This window comes from Coregonus clupeaformis, chromosome 37, assembly GCF_020615455.1.
Source record: "Coregonus clupeaformis isolate EN_2021a chromosome 37, ASM2061545v1, whole genome shotgun sequence".
Lineage (NCBI taxonomy): Eukaryota > Metazoa > Chordata > Actinopteri > Salmoniformes > Salmonidae > Coregonus > Coregonus clupeaformis.
In genome coordinates, this window is record NC_059228.1 from 33,660,709 (window position 1) to 33,681,169 (window position 20,461).

The following is a 20,461-nucleotide window of genomic DNA, read 5'->3' on the forward strand; positions in this document are numbered from 1 at the left end:
GTAGAACACCATTATGTACTGGACGCTGCACACACTGTTATTGTAGACCAACATTATGAGCTGCGAAAGAAAATAAACAAAACAGATGAACACACACACACAGTAATATTCTATGGATCAATAGGAAGATAACAGAAGCACTGCTGAACGTGAGAGAGAAAATGGATCAAGTGTGTTGATATTAAATAACTTACAGTTATTATTCTTCTCATTTTCGATCGCTCTCCAAAGTCACAGAAGATACGGCACTGTCCTCTTTATTACAATAAAGCATCAATCCATCCATCACCATCCTTCGTAGTTACTGAAAACATACAATAATCTTAAATTGTATTTCCATTATACAGTCAACAACAAAATCAAGTTACAAACTGCCTTCTACAGCCCAATCCAGAAACAACCCCTCGCCCCTTTCTCTTCGGTTTCTGTAGATCTGAAGGAGTTATTATAGGTGTAAGCGATATGACAAAGCTCCTCTAAATTCATTGGGAGGCTTAGAGTAGCCATCACCAAACATATTTCTTACACCTATCTGGTCCTTTTAGATCTGGTAACACCAAAGCTGTATAGGGCTGTGGGTTATTTTTGGACTGGGTACTTGAAATGAATCCTGTCCTCCAGAGCAGGGTTTCCCAAACTCGGTCCTGTGTAGTGCTAGGGCAAAACCAAAACGTGCACCCAGAGAGGGCCCCAGGACTGAGTTTGGGGAACCCTGCTCTGGAGTAAAAGGTATTGAGTGACATCATCGCCCTCTGTTGGGCCATTGGAATAGACACCCTGTTAAATATACTCTACTCTAAATAATTGCCTACACAGTTTGGGGTAACTCCGTCCATTCCAACTCCAGTTACTGACAGCCTCATTCCATCTCCTCTCTTCTTGCCAATCCATGTTTTTTTTAAACCGACATCAACATATACTGCCATAGACTGTTCTCTCTGCTACCACACGGAAAGCGGTACCAGTGCACCAAGTCTGGAACCAACAGGACCATGAACAACTTTTACCCCCAAGCAATAAGACTGCATGACAAGACTGCTAAATAGCTCATCGAATGGCTACCCAGACTACCTGCATTGACCCTTTTCTGCACTAACTCTCTTGCACTGACTCTATGCACACACACTGGACTCTAACCACACACTCACACATACTCACACTGACACCCCAACACACACACACACACACACACACACACACACACACACACACACACACACACACACACACACACACACACATTACATACTCCCACACACACATAACATGCGCACACATGCATACTGATGCCACACGCACACACTCACACATAAATACACACATTCACACTCACCACACACGCTGCTGCTTCTGTTGCCTAGTCACTTTAGCCCTACCTAAATGTACATAGTTACCTCAATTACCTCGTACCCCTGTACATCAACCCAGTACTGGTACTTCCTGTATATAGCCATGTTATTACCTCGTACCCCTGCACATCAACCCGGTACTGGTACTTCCTGTATATAGCCATGTTATTACCTCGTACCCCTGCACATCAACCCAGTACTGGTACTTCCTGTATATAGCCATGTTATTACCTCGTACCCCTGCACATCAACCCGGTACTGGTACTTCCTGTATATAGCCATGTTATGACCTCGTACCCCTGCACATCAACCCAGTACTGGTACTTCCTGTATATAGCCATGTTATTACCTCGTACCCCTGCACATCAACCCGGTACTGGTACTTCCTGTACATAGCCATGTTATGACCTCGTACCCCTGCACATCAACTCGGTACTGGTACTCCCTGTACATAGCCATGTTATTACCTCGTACCCCTGCACATCAACTCAAATCAAATCACATTTTATTGGCCACATGCGCCGAATACAACAGGTGCAGACATTACAGTGAAATGCTTACTTACAAGCCCTTAACCAACAGTGCATTTATTTTTAATAAAAAAGTAAAATAAAACAACAACAAAAAAGTGTTGAGAAAAAAAGAGCAGAAGTAAAATAAAATAACAGTAGGGAGGCTATATATACAGGGGGGTACCGGTGCAGAGTCAATGTGCGGGGGCACCGGCTAGTTGAGGTAGTTGAAGTAATATGTACATGTGGGTAGAGTTAAACTGACTATTCATAAATAATTAACAGAGTAGCAGCAGCGTAAAAACATGGGGACGGGGTGGGGTGGGTGGGCAGTTCAAATAGTCCGGGTAGCCCTGATTAGCTGTTCAGGAGTCTTATGGCTTGGGGGTAGAAGCTGTTGAGAAGGCTTTTGGACCTAGACTTGGCACTCCGGTACCGCTTGCCGTGCGGTAGCAGAGAGAACAGTCTATGACTGTACTGGGTATTGGTACTTCCTGTATATAGCCATGTTATTACCTCGTACCCCTGTACATCAACTCGGTACTGGTACTTCCTGTATATAGCCATGTTATTACCTCATACCCCTGTACATCAACTCGGTACTGGTACTTCCTGTATATAGCCTTGTTATTACCTCGTACCCCTGTACATCAACTCGGTACTGGTACTTCAAATCAAATCAAATCAAATTGTATTGGTCACATACACGTGTTTAGCAGATGTTATTGCGGGTGCAGCGAAATGCTTGTGTTTCTAGCGCCGACAGTGCAGTAATATCTAACAAGTAATATCTAACAGTTTCACAACATAAACCCAATACTCAGAAATCTAAGTAAAGCAATGGAATTAAGAATATATAAATATATGGACGAGCAATGTCAGTGCGGCATAGACTAAGATACAGTAGAATAGTATAGAATACAGTATATACATATGAGATGAGTAATGCAGATATGTACACATTATTAAAGTGACTAGTGTTCCATTTATTAAAGTGGCCAGTGATTTCTAATCTATGTATATAGGCAGCAGTCTCTAATGTGCTAGTTAAGGCTATTTAACAGTGATGGCCTTGAGATAGAAGCTGTTTTTCATTCTCTCGGTCCCAGCTTTGATGCACCTGTACTGACCACGCCTTCTGTATGATAGCGGGGTGAACAGGCATGGTTAGTTGTCCTTGATGATCTTTTCGGACTTCCTGTGACATCGGGTGCTGTAGGTGTCCTGGAGGGCTGGTAGTTTGCCACACCTCCCTCTAGAGAGCCCTGCGGTTGCGAGCAGTGCAGTTGCCGTACCAGGCAGTGATACGGCCCGACAGGATGCTCTCAATTGTGCATCTGTAAAAGTTTGTGAGGGTTTTAGGTGCCAAGCCAAATTTCTTCAGCCTCCTGAGTTTGAAGAGGCGCTGTTGCGCCTTCTTCACCACACTGTCTGTGTGGGTGGACCATTTCAGTTTGTCAGTGATGTGTACGCCGAGGAACTTGAAGCTTTCCACCTTCTCCACTGCTGTCCCGTCGATGTGGATAAGGAGGTACTCCCTCTACTGTTTCCATGATCAGCTCCTTTGTTTTGTTGACGTTGAGTGTAGGCTGTCTCGTCATTGTTGGTAATCAAGCCTACTACTGTTGTGTCGTCTGCAAACTTGATGATTGAGTTGGAGGCGTGCTTGGCCACGCAGTCATGGGTGAACATGGAGTACAGGAGGGGGATGAGCATGCCCCCAGTGTTGAGGATCAGTGAAGTGGAGGTGTTGTTTCCTACCTTCACCACCTGGGGGCGGCCCGTCAGGAAGTCCAGGACCCAGTTGCACAGGGCGGGGTTCAGACCCAGGGCCTCGAGCTTAATGATGAGCTTGGAGGGTACTATGGTGTTGAATGCTGAGCTATAGTCAATGAACATAATTCTTACATAGGTATTCCTCTTGTCCAGAAGGGATACAGCAGTGTGCAGTGTGATGGCAATTGCATCGTCTGTGGATCTATTGGGGCGGTAAGCAAATTGAAGTGGGTCCTGTATATAGCCATGTTATTACCTAGTACAACTACACATCAACTCGGTACTGGTACTTCCTGTATATAGCCATGTTATTACCTCTGATGGGTTCTGACTTCTAAACTTGAAAATTGTTAATCATCAGTTATCCTATAGACATGAGGAGTGACAGTTTATACAGAATGGTTATCTGTAGGTGGCATGTATATGGTGGAGGCAATAATGCTTGGAGTGTACTGAGTAAAGGAAAGGTTGCAGTCTCTGATAAGGGTGGAGAGCTGTGGATTAGTGAAGAATGGAGGGCCGAGGTCAGGTCAGGTCACGTTAAGGGAGAAGGAACAGGTTATTACCCACATCACTTAACTTCCTGCCTAGCAATGAAGATGTAATGTTTAGAGGGAAGTAGGAGTTATATATATTGGAGTATATATATCTGTGCTGGTTGGAACATGTTTTTTGTCTTATGCAGCTGTGTGACCCAATTGGTGAATAAACTTGGTTGAGCTTTACTAATCGTCCGTGAGTTTTACTCGGTTCATTTATAACCTTACACCTCATACCCCTGCACATCAACTCGGTACTGGTACTTCCATGTTATTACCTCGTACCCCTGCACATCAACTCGGTACTGGTACTTCCATGTTATTACCTCGTACCCCTGCACATCAACTCGGTACTGGTACTTCCATGTTATTACCGCGTACCCCTGCACATCAACTCGGTACTGGTACTTCCATGTTATTACCTCGTACTCCTGCACATCAACTCGGTACTGGTACTTCCTGTATATAGCCATGTTATTACCTCGTACTCCTGCACATCAACTAGGCACTGGTTCTTCCTGTATGTAGCCATGTTATTACCTCGTACTCCTGCACATCAACTCGGTACTGGTTCTTCCTGTATATAGCCATGTTATTACCTCGTACTCCTGCACATCAACTAGGCACTGGTTCTTCCTGTATGTAGCCATGTTATTACCTCGTACCCCTGCACATCAACTCGGTACTGGTTCTTCCTGTATATAGCCATGTTATTACCTCGTACTCCTGCAAATCAACTCGGTACTGGTACTTCCTGTATATAGCCATGTTATTACCTCGTACTCCTGCACATCAACCCGGTACTGGTACTTCCTGTATATAGCCATGTTACTTTTACTCGTTATTCACTGTGTATCTATTTCTCAAGTCACTTTATCTTTAATTCTTCATTATTGGAAAAGGACCCATAAGTAAGCATTTCACTGTTAGTCTATACCGGTTGTTAACTAAGCATGTGACAAATAAAATGTGATTTGATACAACTATTATTGAATCCTGTCCTCCAGAGTAAAAGGTATTGTGTGATATCATCGCCCTCTGATGGACCATTGGAATACACACACCTGTTGAATAAACTTTACTCTGAATACAGTGCCTTGCAAAAGTATTCATCCCCCTTGGTGTTTTTCCTATTTTGTTGCATTACCACCTGTAATTTAAATGGACTTTTATTTGGATTTCATGTAATGGACATACACAAAATAGTCCAAATTGGTGACGTGAAATGAAAAAATAACTTGTTTCAAACAATTCTAAAAAATAAATAACGGAAAAGTATTCACCCCCTTTGCTATGAAGCCCCTAAATGAGATCTGGTGCAACCAATTACATTCAGAAGTCACATAATTAGTTAAATAAAGTCCACATGTGTGCAATCTAAGTGTCACATGATCTCAGTATATATACACCTGTTCTGAAAGGCCCCACAGTCTGCAACACCACTAAGCAAGGGGCACCACCAAGCAAGCTGTCAACGGGTGCTGAAGGTGGGTGTGGTGTATGAATCAGGCGCAGGACGCAGAGGCTCAGTCCAAAGGCTTTAGTGCAATATTCACAAAAGACATAAGCACAATAAGCCCGAAGGCGAATACACGGCGCACACAGGCGACAAAACAAACGGCGCACTAACATGTGCAAAATAACCTCTCCAAAACACTGGAGGGAAATAGTAGCTCCAACACGAAACAGAAGCGCAATCACACACAAAGACACACACAACAAACGAGAACTAAATAGGACACTAACGAGGACTAACAAGACACAGGTGTACAACATCAAGACAAAACCAAACGAACATGAAACATAGATCGGTGGCAGCTAGTACTCCGGGGACGACGACCGCCGAAGCCTGCCCGAACCAGGAGGAGGAGCAGCCTCGGCCGAAACCGTGACACAAGCGGCACATTGAAGACCAAGGAGCTCTCCAAACAGGTCAGGGACAAAGTTGTGGAGAAGTACAGATCAGGGTTGGGTAATAAAAAAATATCTGAAACTTTGAACATCTCACGGAGCAACATTAAATCCATTATAAAAAAATTGAAAGAATATGGCACCACAACAAACCCACCAAAACTCACAGACCAGGCAAGGAGGGCAGATAACTCTGAAGGAGCTGCAAAGCTCCATAGCGGAGATTAGAGCATCTGTCCATAGGACCACTTTAAGCCGTACACTCACAGAGCTGGGCTTTACGGAAGAGTGGCCAGGAAAAAAGCCATTGCTTAAATAAAAAAATAAGCAAACACGTTTGGTGTTCGCCAAAAGGCATGTGGGAGACTCCCCAAATATATGGAAGAAGGTACTCTGGTCAGATGAGACTAAAATTGAGCATTTTGGCCATCAAGGAAAACGCTATGTCTGGTGCAAACCCAACACCTCTCATCACCCCGAGAACACCATCCCCACAGTGAAGCATGGTGGTGGCAGCATCATGCTGTGGGGATGTTTTTCATCGGCAGGGACTGGGAAACTGGTCAGAATTGAAGGAATGATGGATGGCGCTAAATACAGGGACATTCCTGAGGGAAACCTGTTTCAGTCTTCCAGAGATTTCACCTTCCAGCAGGACAATGACCCTGAGCAAACTGCTAAAGCAACACTCGAGTGGTTTAAGGGGAAACATTTAAATGTCTTGGAATGGCCTAGTCAAAGCCCAGACCTCAATCCAATTGAGAATCTGTGGTATGACTTAAAGATTGCTGTACACAAGCGGAACCCATCCAACTTGAAGGAGCTGGAGCAGGTTTGCCTTGAAGAATGGGCAAAACTCCCAGTGGCTAGATGTGCCAAGCTTATAGAGACATACCCCAAGAGACTTGCAGCTGTAATTGCTGCAGAAGGTGGCTCTACAAAGTATTGACTTTGGGGGGGGTGAATAGTTATGCAGGCTGAAGTTTTCTGTTTTTTTGTCTTACTTCTTGTTTGTTTCACATAAAAAAATATTTTGCGTCTTCAAAGTGGTAGGCATGTTGTGTAAATCAAATGATACAGACCCCCCCAAAAAATAAATTTTCATTCCAGGTTGTAAGGCAACAAAATAGGAAAAATGCCAAGGGGGGTGAATGCTTTCACAAGCCACTGTAATTGCCTGCAGTTTGGGGGAACTGAAATATGACATTTACATAAGTATTCAGACCCTTTACTCAGTACTTTGTTGAAGCACCTTTGGCAGTGATTACAGCCTCAAGTCTTCTTGGGTATGGCGCTACAAGCTAGGCACATCTTTATTTGGGGAGTTTCTCCCATTCTTCTCTGCAGATCAGATTGGATGGGGAGCGTCGCTGCACAGCTATTTTCAGGTCTCTCCAGAGATGTTAAATCAGGTTCAAGACCGGGCTCTGGCTTGGCCACTCAAGGACATTCAGAGACTTGTCCCAAAGCCACTCCTGCATTGTCTTGGCTGTGTGCTTAGGGTCGTTGTCCTGTTGGAAGGATAACCTTTGCCCCAGTCTGAGGTCCTGAGCGCTCTGGAGCAGGTTTTCAGCAAGGATCTCTCTGTACTTTGCTCCGTTGATCTTTCCCTCGATCCTGACTAGTCTCCCAGTCCCTGCCGGTGAAAGCATCCCCACAGCATGACGCTGCCACCACCATGTTTCACCATAGGGATGGTGCCAGGTTTCCCCCAGAGGTGACGCTTGGCATTCAGGCCAAAGAGTTCAATCTTGGTTTCATCAGACCAGAGGATATTGTTTCTCATGGTCTGAGAGTCTTTATTTGCCTTTTGGCAAACTCCAAGCGGGCTGTCATGTGCCTTTTACTGAGGAGTGGCTTCCGCCTGGCCACTCTACCATAAAGGCCTGATTGGTGGAGTGCTGCAGAGATGGTTGTCCATCTGGAAGGTTCTCCCATCTCCACAGAGGAACTCTGGAGCTCTGTCAGAGTGACCATCGGGTTCTTGGTTACCTCCCTGACCAAGGCCCTTCTCCCCCGATTGCTCAGTTTGGCCGGGCGGACAGCTCTAGGAGGAGTCTTGGTGGTTCAAAACTTCTTCCATTTAAGAATGATGGAGGCCGCTGTGTTCTTGGGGACCTTCAATTCTGCAGAAATGTTTGGGTACCTTTCCCCAGATCTGTGCCTCGACACAATCCTATCTCGGAGCTCTACGGACAATTCCTTCGACCTCATGGCTTGGTTTTTGCTCTGACATGCACTGTCAACTGTGGGACTTATATAAACAGATGTGTGCCTTTCCAAATCATGTCCAATCAATTGAATTTACCACAAGTGGACTCCAGTCACGTTGTAGAAACATCTCAAGGATGATCAATGGAAACAGGATGCCCCTGAGCTCAATTTCGAGTTCATAGCAAAGGGTCTGAATAATTATATAAATAAGGTATTTTTGCATTTTATTATTTAAACACTTTGCAAAAATGTATAACAACCTATTTTCGCTTTGTGAATATGGGGTATTGCGTGAAGATTGTTGAGGATTTTTTTATTTAATCCATTTCAGAATATATACAGTTGAAGTCGGAAGTTTACATACACCTTAGCCAAATACATTTAAACTCAGTTTTTCACAATTCCTGACATTTAATCCTAATATAAATTCCCTGTTTTAGGTCAGTTAGGATCACCACTTTATTTCAAGAATGTGAAATGTCAGAATAATAGTAGAGAGAATGATTTATTTCAGCTTTTATTTCTTTCATCACATTCCCAGTGGGTCAGAAGTTTACATACACTTCCAGTGGAGGTTCCCCTTGACCCTCACCCCCTCAACACGCTCAACCCCCTCGACCCCCCTCAACCCCACTGACCTAGAGAGAGAGGACAGAGATGTACTAGTGTGGAGCTTTACTAGCTTAACCCATATGGGATCTAACGCGGATTATAGGATTAACCACAATATACCCATTATGAATCATATGCTACACCCTTCTGGACACTCTCTAGGGACACATATCGCCATCTACACACTCTCTATATACTACACTGCTCTATACCGCATAACATTCTCATTGATATCCTCCATGAAAGATTAGTATGGCGGTAAGGCAAGGTCCCCAGACACCTCAAGTTATTACCTCAGTGATCTAGAGTCAGTGAAGGGCCAGGGCTAGAGGAACAGGCTCAGTTAGTTGGAGGTTGTTTTGGACCCCAGAGGTGTCATGCTCGTAGAGGGCACAGGGTCATGTGCCTCCTCAGATTTGTCCTGTTGTTGTTGTTGTTTCTCTGTAATACTACTAGCCACCCAGCAATTTGAGGAAGTTGTGTTTAGCTAGCCCAGATAGGTTACCAATCTCCCAACCTCATAACTACCTAGCAAGAAGCCATTTCAGGCTATCAATCAAGTCAGAGTAGCTATCTTAGCTGGCATGCCTGCTGGCAAGGTTGGTAGACTTTAGAAAAGCAAGCAATAACTAAATGTACTGAATAAGACTCACATTACTTTCAATATTTTACCCAGATTTGAGCAGAGATGCAGAGATGCAGAGAAACATATTTCGTTTCTTTAAACTAAGAACCACAAGTCAGGAGGATACAGACAGCTCAAGAGGTATGCTTAGATGTGCAGAAAAATATACATATATTTTTCTTACACAGAATTAGACTTTTACTGCAGTGGGCTAAACCAGGGTCACACAGAGTGTTTCTTGGTAGACTTAAACAAATCTACTTTGAAACAAAAGTATACACCTCACACACATGGTTATGGGCTTTAAATAAAGAAGACAGCTGTACCATATCAGAGAGTTGAAATGTATTCCATTTTGAGTTTGCATGGCAATATTACACTTTATATACAGTACATCACAGAAGACTGAAATATAACAAAACCGTTTGACATAGAAACACAATATTTTCAGTTTAGGGCCCACAAAAGCCTGTACAGGTAGATAGTCTATCTATCTACATGTACAATGTCCAAATCATATCATACAGTAAGTAGCCTATTGATTTATGGGAGGCAAGGAGAGGTGTCTTTCTAGGACAAGGGGCAGTTATTGTGCCTCTCTCACCTGTCATCTCACAACAGAATCATGCGGAGTTGGCTACAACCCGTAGGCGGAGTCGGCTAAAGTGGGCCTGTCTCCACCCCTTTTAATACAGATGGGATCCTCTGTCCGCCTGGCGTTTAGCACCACCGAGCGAGGCGAGCGAACGGCAGGCAGCGCTGGTAGAGAGCGAGAGATAGACAGTGACAGTGGCAGAGAGAAAGAGAGAGAGAGAGAGAGCGGCAAAACAACACCATGACAGCACCGAACACATACGACGTTATAGTGATCGGAGGAGGAATATCAGGTACGTGCAATTTAAAGGAAAGCTTCCAAAGAACTTACTGCATTTAGCAAATAGACTAGCGGGAATATTACAATAGTACGCGAGGCAGGGAATTGAAAGGAACTCAGGGTGATATTGCACGAATCTCAGCCACCGCGCTTTATGTAAGTACCCAACTGTTGCATAGACATATTTGCAACATTGTAGCCCACACGTCAGAATCGAAATGTGCGCTGTTATTGTAATGGCAATATAGCCTACAATAACCATGCTCTGGTTTTGATTCATGATTGAATAGGCGTTATGCGTATTATGGACTTACTGTGCAGTTTCAGTTCATTTGCTTTGCACATAGACTATGTCCTCCGTGAAGCTGCATCCCCTGATAAAATGTCGCCTATAGTAGGAGTGTTCAAATGCAACATATTGGACCATCATATTATAATATTGCTCTATTATAACTATATTGTTTACAATATAACAACTGTCTTATCTTTGTACGTGCAATTTTTTTGATTATTGCACAGGGTATGATGAACATTGAGTAGGCTAGGGATCATCAACTAGATTCAGTTGCGGTCCGATTTTTTCTTGAGAGGATGGTCAGCGGGCTGGAACATAATTACAAATAATTTGTTGACGGCAAATTGACTGCAAGAAGCCCAAACATATATAATATTTGAATAGCGGTTAAGAGAGTTGGGCCAGTAACTGAAGGTTGCTGGTTAGAATACCTGAGCCGACTTGGTAAAAAATCTGTCGATGTGCCCTTGAGCAAGGCACTTAACCCTAATTGTTCCCGTAAGTCGCTCTGGATAACAGCGTCTGCTAAAATGTAAACGTGTAACAGAATCATTTCAAAACCTTGCTTACATTTGTATACCATCACATATACAGTATCTCTCTATTATGGGTGAGAATACTTTGGAACAGATTTCCCAAATTAAAATCACTTGGATTTGCTGGTATTTTTACAGTCTTTTATGTCCCAACAATTAAGAAAATGTGCTCATAAAACTTGGGGGGCCAAATGAAATCACCCAGGGGCCGCCAGTTGGGCTATAGCCTGACATTCATCTTGCCGACTAGGGTTGCTGTAATTCTACATATCACAGACACAAACTTCAAAAAAATCCCACCTTACCTTATTCTACCGATCTCACCTCAAGCAAACTGCCATCTTGTAGGCTACTTGAGGTAGGAGGGGAATAGCCTTTTTATGCAACAGGTGGAAATCGTATTTGTCATGTCAGCATTTCACACAACTAGTAGTCACAGTTTGCCTGATATGCCATTCCCTGGGATGTCATTTCAGTTGCTGATTAAATGTAATCTCATCTGAAACATAAAGTTGTGTCCTGATTTGAAAGTCTGACTGTGTGATGCCACTAACCCCACATGCTACATACAGCTGGGTTGTGTGGCATTTTTTTGTCAGTGTGCAAATGGCTTTATGGGGGGTAGAGTCAGAGAGCTGGACACTTTCACAAGAAATCAAGGCTCCCTGAGAAAATGTGTAAGCGTCTGGTAAAATAGTGAGAATAGGCTACTGTACAGATCCGGCCCATGACATACAGTGGGGAAAAAAAGTATTTAGTCAGCCACCAATTGTGCAAGTTCTCCCACTTAAAAAGATGAGAGAGTCCTGTAATTTTCATCATAGGTATTTGCAAATTATGGTGGAAAATAAGTATTTGGTCACCTACAAACAAGCAAGATTTCTGGCTCTCACAGACCTGTAACTTCTTCTTTAAGAGGCTCCTCTGTCCTCCACTCGTTACCTGTATTAATGGCACCTGTTTGAACTTGTTATCAGTATAAAAGACACCTGTCCACAACCTCAAACAGTCACACTCCAAACTCCACTATGGCCAAGACCAAAGAGCTGTCAAAGGACACCAGAAACAAAATTGTAGACCTGCACCAGGCTGGGAAGACTGAATCTGCAATAGGTAAGCAGCTTGGTTTGAAGAAATCAACTGTGGGAGCAATTATTAGGAAATGGAAGACATACAAGACCAGTGATAATCTCCCTCGATCTGGGGCTCCACACAAGATCTCACCCCGTGGTCAAAATGATCACAAGAACGGTGAGCAAAAATCCCAGAACCACACGGGGGACCTAGTGAATGACCTGCAGAGAGCTGGGACCAAAGTAACAAAGCCTACCATCAGTAACACACTACGCCGCCAGGGACTCAAATCCTGCAGTGCCAGACGTGTCCCCCTGCTTAAGCCAGTACATGTCCAGGCCCGTCTGAAGTTTGCTAGAGTGCATTTGGATGATCCAGAAGAGGATTGGGAGAATGTCATATGGTCAGATGAAACCAAAATATAACTTTTTTGGTAAAAACTAAACTCGTCGTGTTTGGAGGACAAAGAATGCTGAGTTGCATCCAAAGAACACCATACCTACTGTGAAGCATGGGGGTGGAAACATCATGCTTTGGGGCTGTTTTTCTGCAAAGGGACCAGGACGACTGATCCGTGTAAAGGAAAGAATGAATGGGGCCATGTGTCGTGAGATTTTGAGTGAAAACCTCCTTCCATCAGCAAGGGCATTGAAGATGAAACGTGGCTGGGTCTTTCAGCATGACAATGATCCCAAGCACACCGCCCGTGCAAACGAAGGAGTGGCTTCGTAAGAAGCATTTCAAGGTCCTGGAGTGGCCTAGCCAGTCTCCAGATCTCAACCCCATAGAAAATCTTTGGAGGGAGTTGAAAGTCCATGTTGCCCAGCGACAGCCCCAAAACATCACTGCTCTAGAGGAGATCTGCATGGAGGAATGGGCCAAAATACCAGCAACAGTGTGTGAAAACCTTGTGAAGACTTACAGAAAATGTTTGACCTGTGTCATTGCCAACAAAGGGTATATAACAAAGTATTGAGAAACTTTTGTTATTGACCAAATACTTATTTTCCACCATAATTTGCTAATAAATTCATTACAAATCCTACAATGTGATTTTCCTGAATTTTTTTCCTCATTTTGTCTGTCATAGTTGATGTGTACCTATGATGAAAATTACAGGCGTCTCTCATCTTTTTAAGTGGGAGAACTTGCACAATTGGTGGCTGACTAAATACTTTTTTTCCCCACTGTATAGTTCTCTGTGGCTGCGTTTAGACAGGCAGCCCAATTCAGATTTTTTTTTCTTCTCACTAATTGGTCTTTTGACTAATCAGATCAGCTCTGAAAAGCATATGACGTGAATGATCTGATGTGATTGGTCAAAAAAAACAATTAATGGAAAAGAATATGTCAGAATTGGACTGCCTATGCAGACTCAGCTTCTGCAGTTTGAGGGCATATCTCCTCCCATATGAAATATGTTGGATTAGAGCATGTCAAATGTTATTGTCATTGACCACTCAAGCCATTCACTTTCTAATGACTATCCAGCTCATGTGGTTGTGATGTTGTTTTGTCTAAATTGCAAGTATTTTTGTTGCTTCAAAGCACTTTGAGATTCTTTATGTAATGAATAGCGCTATAAAAGTTGAATACATTATTATTGTTATTATTATGAAAACAGGGTGGTAAAATAATGCTTATGTTCATAGAAATACTGAATGTCTATATACTATGGCTAAATCAATGTCTCTAACCATGTCTGAACTCCAGACAGTATTTGTTTTTGGCACAGGGAATCATTTAGTTGCAAATCGTTAATCTGTTGGGGAACATGTCAGCTTTGACTCTGATCGTACAGCCTCAGGTGTTTCCTAATGTCACTCAGTGGGTGTTTTAGACGTAGAAATATAATTTATAGAACGGACATTCCCATTCAAGTCGTCATTCTGTGATGGTTGAACGCATTCTATTTCTATAGTTTTCGAAGAGTAGTGAGGTAATAAATAGTAAGTTAACTATTTTCTTTCCTGGAGACAGAACAATAATTATATAACATATGCCATTTAGCAGACTTTTTTATCCAAATCAACTTACAGTCATGCGTGCATAATTTTTTTACGTACAGTGCCACGAAAAAAGTATTTGCCCCCTTTCTGATTTTCTCTATCTATCCATACAAAATCCTGGTGATATTTGATTAATGTGCTCAAACGGGCGCGTTTTGGTCATGTGACCATCATCAGGGTCTGTATAACACTTCCTCAGCCTGCTCTGACTGATAAGGGTTGGACTCGTCCAAAGTCCCACGTCCTGATTTCATAACTTCTGGCTAGAGCTCAGTCCAGTTGAGTACAGTCCAGATCCAGTATAGAATAAGAATACAATACAATACAATACAATACAATACAATACAATATAAATATAAATCCTAAATTGTCAGCACAGTGGTGAAATTAGCCATGATCCTGTTCGAGGCTCGACGATCGGGAGACGTTTTGACATAACACATCATATTCTCAACAGAGAAATGTTGTCTCCTGATCGCTTTTGAATACCACACACGTTCAGTCATCCCCACTGCTGCAGATCACTAAGAGCTGGTTGATGAAGATAGGGCATGCATAGAACTAGAATGATCTTCTATTTCTGTACGGGAGCGGAGGTGCATTTGCATGCAATTGTTCTCCAATACAATCTTACCTTATCCTATTCCATGCTGTCTTTCTGGCACTCCTATAAGTCTCTAACCAGAATGTTCTTGCTTAGCGCTTATCCTGCATAAATATTGGTACTGAAGTACTGAATGGCTCCTCTTGTAATTGTACTGGATGAAAGCTCTCACATGGCTCGCTGCCTGTCTGCCTGTCTGCCTGTCTGACTGTCTTGTCTGTTTGTTGGTCGGTCGATAGGTCAGTCGGTTCCTGTTAGTGAACCACATACTGTTGTTTCAGTTCCGGTATAATCAATGTGCCATATTACAGGCTAATTTATCAGTTTCAGCTGTTGAATGTTGTTTCACAGATGTATTTTGGCCTGTCTGTGAATGACTATGATTTATGAATGAGATAAGAATTCCATAGAGAGAGTTCCAGAACAGATTTTGAGTTCTGAGGATGAAGCCAGGTTTCCTCACTCCTGTGAGTCTTCCCAAAGACGTTGTGTATTTATGGGAGAAATAAATATTTCTCAATTACTCCTTTGTGTTTATAAAAGCATGTGATAGGCATGCAAGTTGATGTTACTGCAGGTTTACATATGAATAGTGTGTGTCAATCTTTGCTCCTCTCTCTCTCTCTCTCTCTCTCTCTCTCTCTCTCTCTCTCTCTCTCTCTCTCTCTCTCTCTCTCTCTCTCTCTCTCTCTCTCTCTCTCTCTCTCTCTCTCTCTCTCTCTCTCTCTCTCTCTCTCTCTCTCTCTCTCTCTCTCTCTCTCTCTCTCTCTCTCTCTCTCTCTCTCTCTCTCTCTCTCTCTCTTCTACAGTCACACTAGGACAAGGTTTAAATTGCTCTATTTATCTGAGCTGTTGCCCTTTAGATGGTCTACTTGTGACAATCACTGTCTCTAATCAAAGGAGAAAGAGATGGAGGGAGGAAGTGGAGAGAGAGAGATCGGAGAGAGGGATGGAGGGAGGAAGTGGAGAGAGAGATAGGAGGGAGGGATGGATGGAGGGAGGAAGTGGAGAGAGTTAGGAGGGAGGGAGGGATGGAGGGAGGAGGTGGAGAGAGAGATCGGAGAGAGGGATGGATTGAGGGAGGAAGTGGAGAGAGAGATAGGAGAGAGGGATGGAGTGAGGGAGGAAGTGGAGAGAGAGATAGGAGAGAGGGATGGAGTGAGGGAGGAAGTGGAGAGAGAGATAGGAGGGAGGGAGATAGAAGGTGCTGCTTCTCCATATGTACTGAGCTGTGGAGAGCTGTGTTCTTCTGGCTGCAAATCTGCCAGCCACCATTGGTCCTTAGGGGAGCTAGCAACAGCAGCAGCACTTTCCTAGAGAACTGTTACTGTTACTAAACTAATGGCACAGGAGAGGGACAGAAAGAGGGACAGAGAGAGAGAGAGAGAGAGAGAGAGAGAGAGAGAGAGAGAGAGAGAGAGAGAGGGACAGAGAGTGGGACAGAGAGTGGGACAGAGAGAGAACAGAGAGTGGGACAGAGAGAGAACAGATAGAGGGACAGAGAGAGGGACAGAGAGAAGGACAGAGAGTGGGACAGAGAGAGGGACAGAGAGTGGAACAGAGAGTGGGACAGAGAGAGAACAGATAGAGGGACAGAGAGAGGGACAGAGAGAGAGAGATAGAGAGGGTGGAGGATGGGGAAAGAGAGACAGAGAGAGAGAGAGAGAGAGAGAGAGAGAGATTCACTATGGTGAATCACTAAAACAATACAGAAATACACTACGGAAAAAGAAGGAACAGCATGTCAGAAATCAGCTCAATGTAATTGAAGAATCCATAGACTCTAACCACTTCTGGGAAAATTGGAAAACACTAAACAAACAACAACACGAAGAGCTATCTATCCAAAACAGAGATGTATGGGTAAACCACTTCTCCAATCTTTTTGGCCCTATAACAGAGAACAAACAGCTAAAAAATATACATGATCAAATGCAAATCTTAGAAACAACTATTAAAGACTACCAGAACCCACTGGATTTTCCAATTACATTGAATGAACTACAGGACAAAATACAAACCCTCCAACCCAAAAAGTCCTGTGGTGTTGATGGTATCCTCAATGAAATGATAAAATATACAGACCACAAATTTCAATTAGCTATACTTAAACTCTTTAACATCATCCTTAGCTCTGGCATCTTCCCCAATATTTGGAACCAAGGACTGATCACCCCAATCCACAAAAGTGGAGACAAATTTGACCCCAATAACTACCGTGGGATATGCGTCAACAGCAACCTTGGGAAAATCCTCTGCATTATCATTAACAGCAGACTAGTTCATTTCCTCAGTGAAAACAATGTACTGAGCAAATGTCAAATTGGCTTTTACCAAATTACCGTACGACAGACCACGTATTCACCCTGCACACCTAATTGACAAACAAACAAACCAAAACAAAGGCAAAGTCTTCTCATGCTTTGTTGATTTCAAAAAGCTTTTGACTCAATTTGGCATGAGGGTCTACTATACAAATTGATGGAAAGTGGGGTTTGGGGAAAAACATACGACATTATAAAATCCATGTACACAAACAACAAGTGTGCGGTTAAAATTGGCAAAAAAACACACATTTCTTTCCACAGGGCCGTGGGGTGAGACAGGGATGCAGTTTCAGCCCCACTCTCTTCAACATATATATCAACGAATTGGCGAGGGCACTAGAACAGTCTGCAGCACCCGGCCTCACCCTACTAGAATCTGAAGTCAAATGTCTTCTGTTTGCTGATGATCTGGTGCTTCTGTCACCAACCAAGGAGGGCCTACAGCAGCACCTAGATCTTCTGCGACAGATTCTGTCAGACCTGGGCCCTGACAGTAAATCTCAGTAAGACAAAAATAATGGTGTTCCAAAAAGGTCCAGTTGCCAGGACCACAAATACAAATTCCATCTAGACACCGTTGCCCTAGAGCACACAAAAAACTATACATACCTCGGCCTAAACATCAGCGCCACAGGTAACTTCCACAAAGCTGTGAACGATCTGAGAGACAAGGCAAGAAGGGCCTTCTATGCCATCAAAAGGAACATAAAATTTGACATACCAATTAGGATCTGGCTAAAAATACTTGAATCAGTTATAGAACCCATTGCCCTTTATGGTTGTGAGGTCTGGGGTCCGCTCACCAACCAAGAATTCACAAAATGGGACAAACACCAAATTGAGACTCTGCATGCAGAATTCTGCAAAAAACATCCTCCGTGTACAACGTAAAACACCAAATAATGCATGCAGAGCAGAATTAGGCCAATACCCGCTAATTATCAAAATCCAGAAAAGAACCGTTAAATTCTATAACCACTTAAAAGGAAGCGATTCCCAAACCTTCCATAACAAAGCCATCACCTACAGAGAGATGAACTTGGAGAAGAGTCCCCTAAGTAAGCTTGTCCTGGGGCTCTGTTCACAAACACAAACAGACCCCACACAGCCCCAGGACAACAACAACAACAACACAACTAGACCCAACCAAATCATGAGAAAACAAAAAGATAATTACTTGACACATTGGAAAGAACAAACAAAAAAACAGAGCAAACTAGAATGCTATTTGGCCCTAAACAGAGAGTACACAGTGGCAGAATATCTGACCACTGTGACTGACCCAAACTTAAGGAAAGCTTTGACTATGTACAGACTCAGTGAGCATAGCCTTGCTATTGAGAAAGGCCGCCGTAGGCAGACCTGGCTCTCAAGAGAAGAAAGTCTATGTGCACACTGCCCACAAAATGAGGAGGAAACTGAGCTGCACTTCCTAACCTCCTGCCAAATGTATGACCATATTAGAGACACATATTTCCCTCAGTTTACAGAGATCCACAAAGAATTCGAAAACAAACCCAATTTTGATAAACTCCCTTATCTACTGGGTGAAATACCACAGTGTGCCATCACAGCAGCAATATTTGTGACCTGTTGCCTCAAGAAAGGGGCAACCAGTGAAGAACAAACACCATTGTAAATACAACCCAAATGTATGTTTATTTATTTTCCCATTTGTACTTTAACTATTTGCACATTGTTACAACACTGTATATATACATAATATGACAATTGAAATGTCTTTATTCTTTTGGAACTTCTGAGTGTAATGTTTATTGTTAATATTTATTTTTTATTTCACTTTTGTTTACTATCTACTTCACTTGCTTTGGCAATGTTAACATATGTTTCCCAACAAAGCCCTTAAATTTAATTGAATTGAGAGAGAGAGAGAGAGGGGGTGGAGGACGGGGAGAGAGAGAGAGAGATACAGAGAGAGACAGAGACAGAGAAAGAGAGAGAGACAGTGGAGGATGGGGAGAGAGAGAAAGAGAGAGAGACGGTGGAGGATGGGGAGAGAGAGACAGAGAGAGACAGAGAGAGCGAGAGAGAGAGAGAGAGAGACAGACAGAGACAGAGAGAGAGAGAGAGAGACAGACAGACAGAGAAAGAGACAGAGACAGAGAAAGAGAGAGAGACAGTGGAGGATGGGGAGAGAGAGAGAGACAGAGAGAGAGAGAGAGACAGAGAGACAGATAGACAGAGAGAATGGGGAGAGAAGAAGGGAAAATGGGGAGAAGTGTTTGAAGAATGAAGAACTTAGTTTGAAAAGTTGGAGGAAAGGAAAAGGCGAGAGGGGGAAGAGAGAGGTAAAGAAAAGGGAGAGAGAGGAAGGGTAATCCACTGAATGGAAACCACTTTCTACTATAAGCAAATAAGTTAATAACTCTTGACAACTGACTGTTATAGGTCAGGCTATCATCTCAAAGTAGGAGTTTTGATCTAGGATCAGGTCCTCCTTGTCCATGTCATCTTAGAAATTATAATCTAAAAGACAAAACTGTTCCTAGATCAGCACTCCTACTCTTTATGCTTTATACAGGCCAAGGACTCCAAACGGTCCCAGTAAAGGCTTCAGTACCTGGCTAGCTTTGACTGGGCCATTGACTAAGGGCCAGAGGTTTATAGAAAGCAGCTGGATTCCATTTCTGCCGAACCTTTCCGTGTAATGTTGGTGTTAAAGTTAAGTAGGTATGTAATTGCGTCACGCTCAATTGAAATCCTGGGTCAACACTCAGTAGATGTTTCCAAAGGCCTCCAGTTTTCCTTTTGTATTGATGTTAGTGTAGGCAGAGAGCCCTGGGATCAGTGTGCTGTGGAACAACAGATAAGAGGTCAAATGGGCTAGGGTTATCTGTATTGTAACGCGGTACTGTTTATAATAAAGGATTTGGCACAAAATGTTCTGGGGCTTCAGGGCCTAGAGCGATGAAGGTTGGGGAGAGGAACAGTGCCTTGCCAAAGTATTCATCCCCCTTGGAATTTATCCTATTTTGTTGCATTACAACCTGTAATTTAAATTTATTTTTATTTGAATTTCATGTAATGGACATACACAAAATAGTCCAAATTGGTGAAGTAAAAAAAAATATATATACTTGTTTCATAAAATTCTAAAAAATAAATAATGGAAAAGTGGTGCGTGCATATGTATTCACCCCCTTTGCTATGAAGCCTCTAAATAAGATCTGGTGCAACCAATTA

The 20,461-nt window shown here is 43.0% G+C and overlaps 1 protein-coding gene and 1 long non-coding RNA gene across 2 annotated transcripts in view; one reads left to right on the forward strand and one right to left on the reverse strand.

Annotated features, from left to right (window-relative positions):
• LOC121536589 overlaps positions 1 to 15,189 on the reverse strand; it is a 71,246-nt gene extending 56,057 nt beyond the window's left edge. Inside the window, exons 1-2 of the long non-coding RNA XR_005994883.2 lie at positions 14,961 to 15,189; positions 195 to 304 (exon numbers count right to left, since the gene is read on the reverse strand). This is a non-coding gene — a long non-coding RNA (uncharacterized LOC121536589). The remainder of the gene's footprint in view (positions 1 to 194; positions 305 to 14,960) is intronic.
• LOC121536585 (amine oxidase [flavin-containing]) overlaps positions 10,006 to 20,461 on the forward strand; it is a 69,603-nt gene continuing 59,147 nt past the window's right edge. Inside the window, exon 1 of the mRNA XM_041843985.2 lies at positions 10,006 to 10,425. Within this exon, the coding sequence (XP_041699919.1) occupies positions 10,374 to 10,425 (52 nt within the window). The 5' untranslated portion in view covers positions 10,006 to 10,373. The remainder of the gene's footprint in view (positions 10,426 to 20,461) is intronic.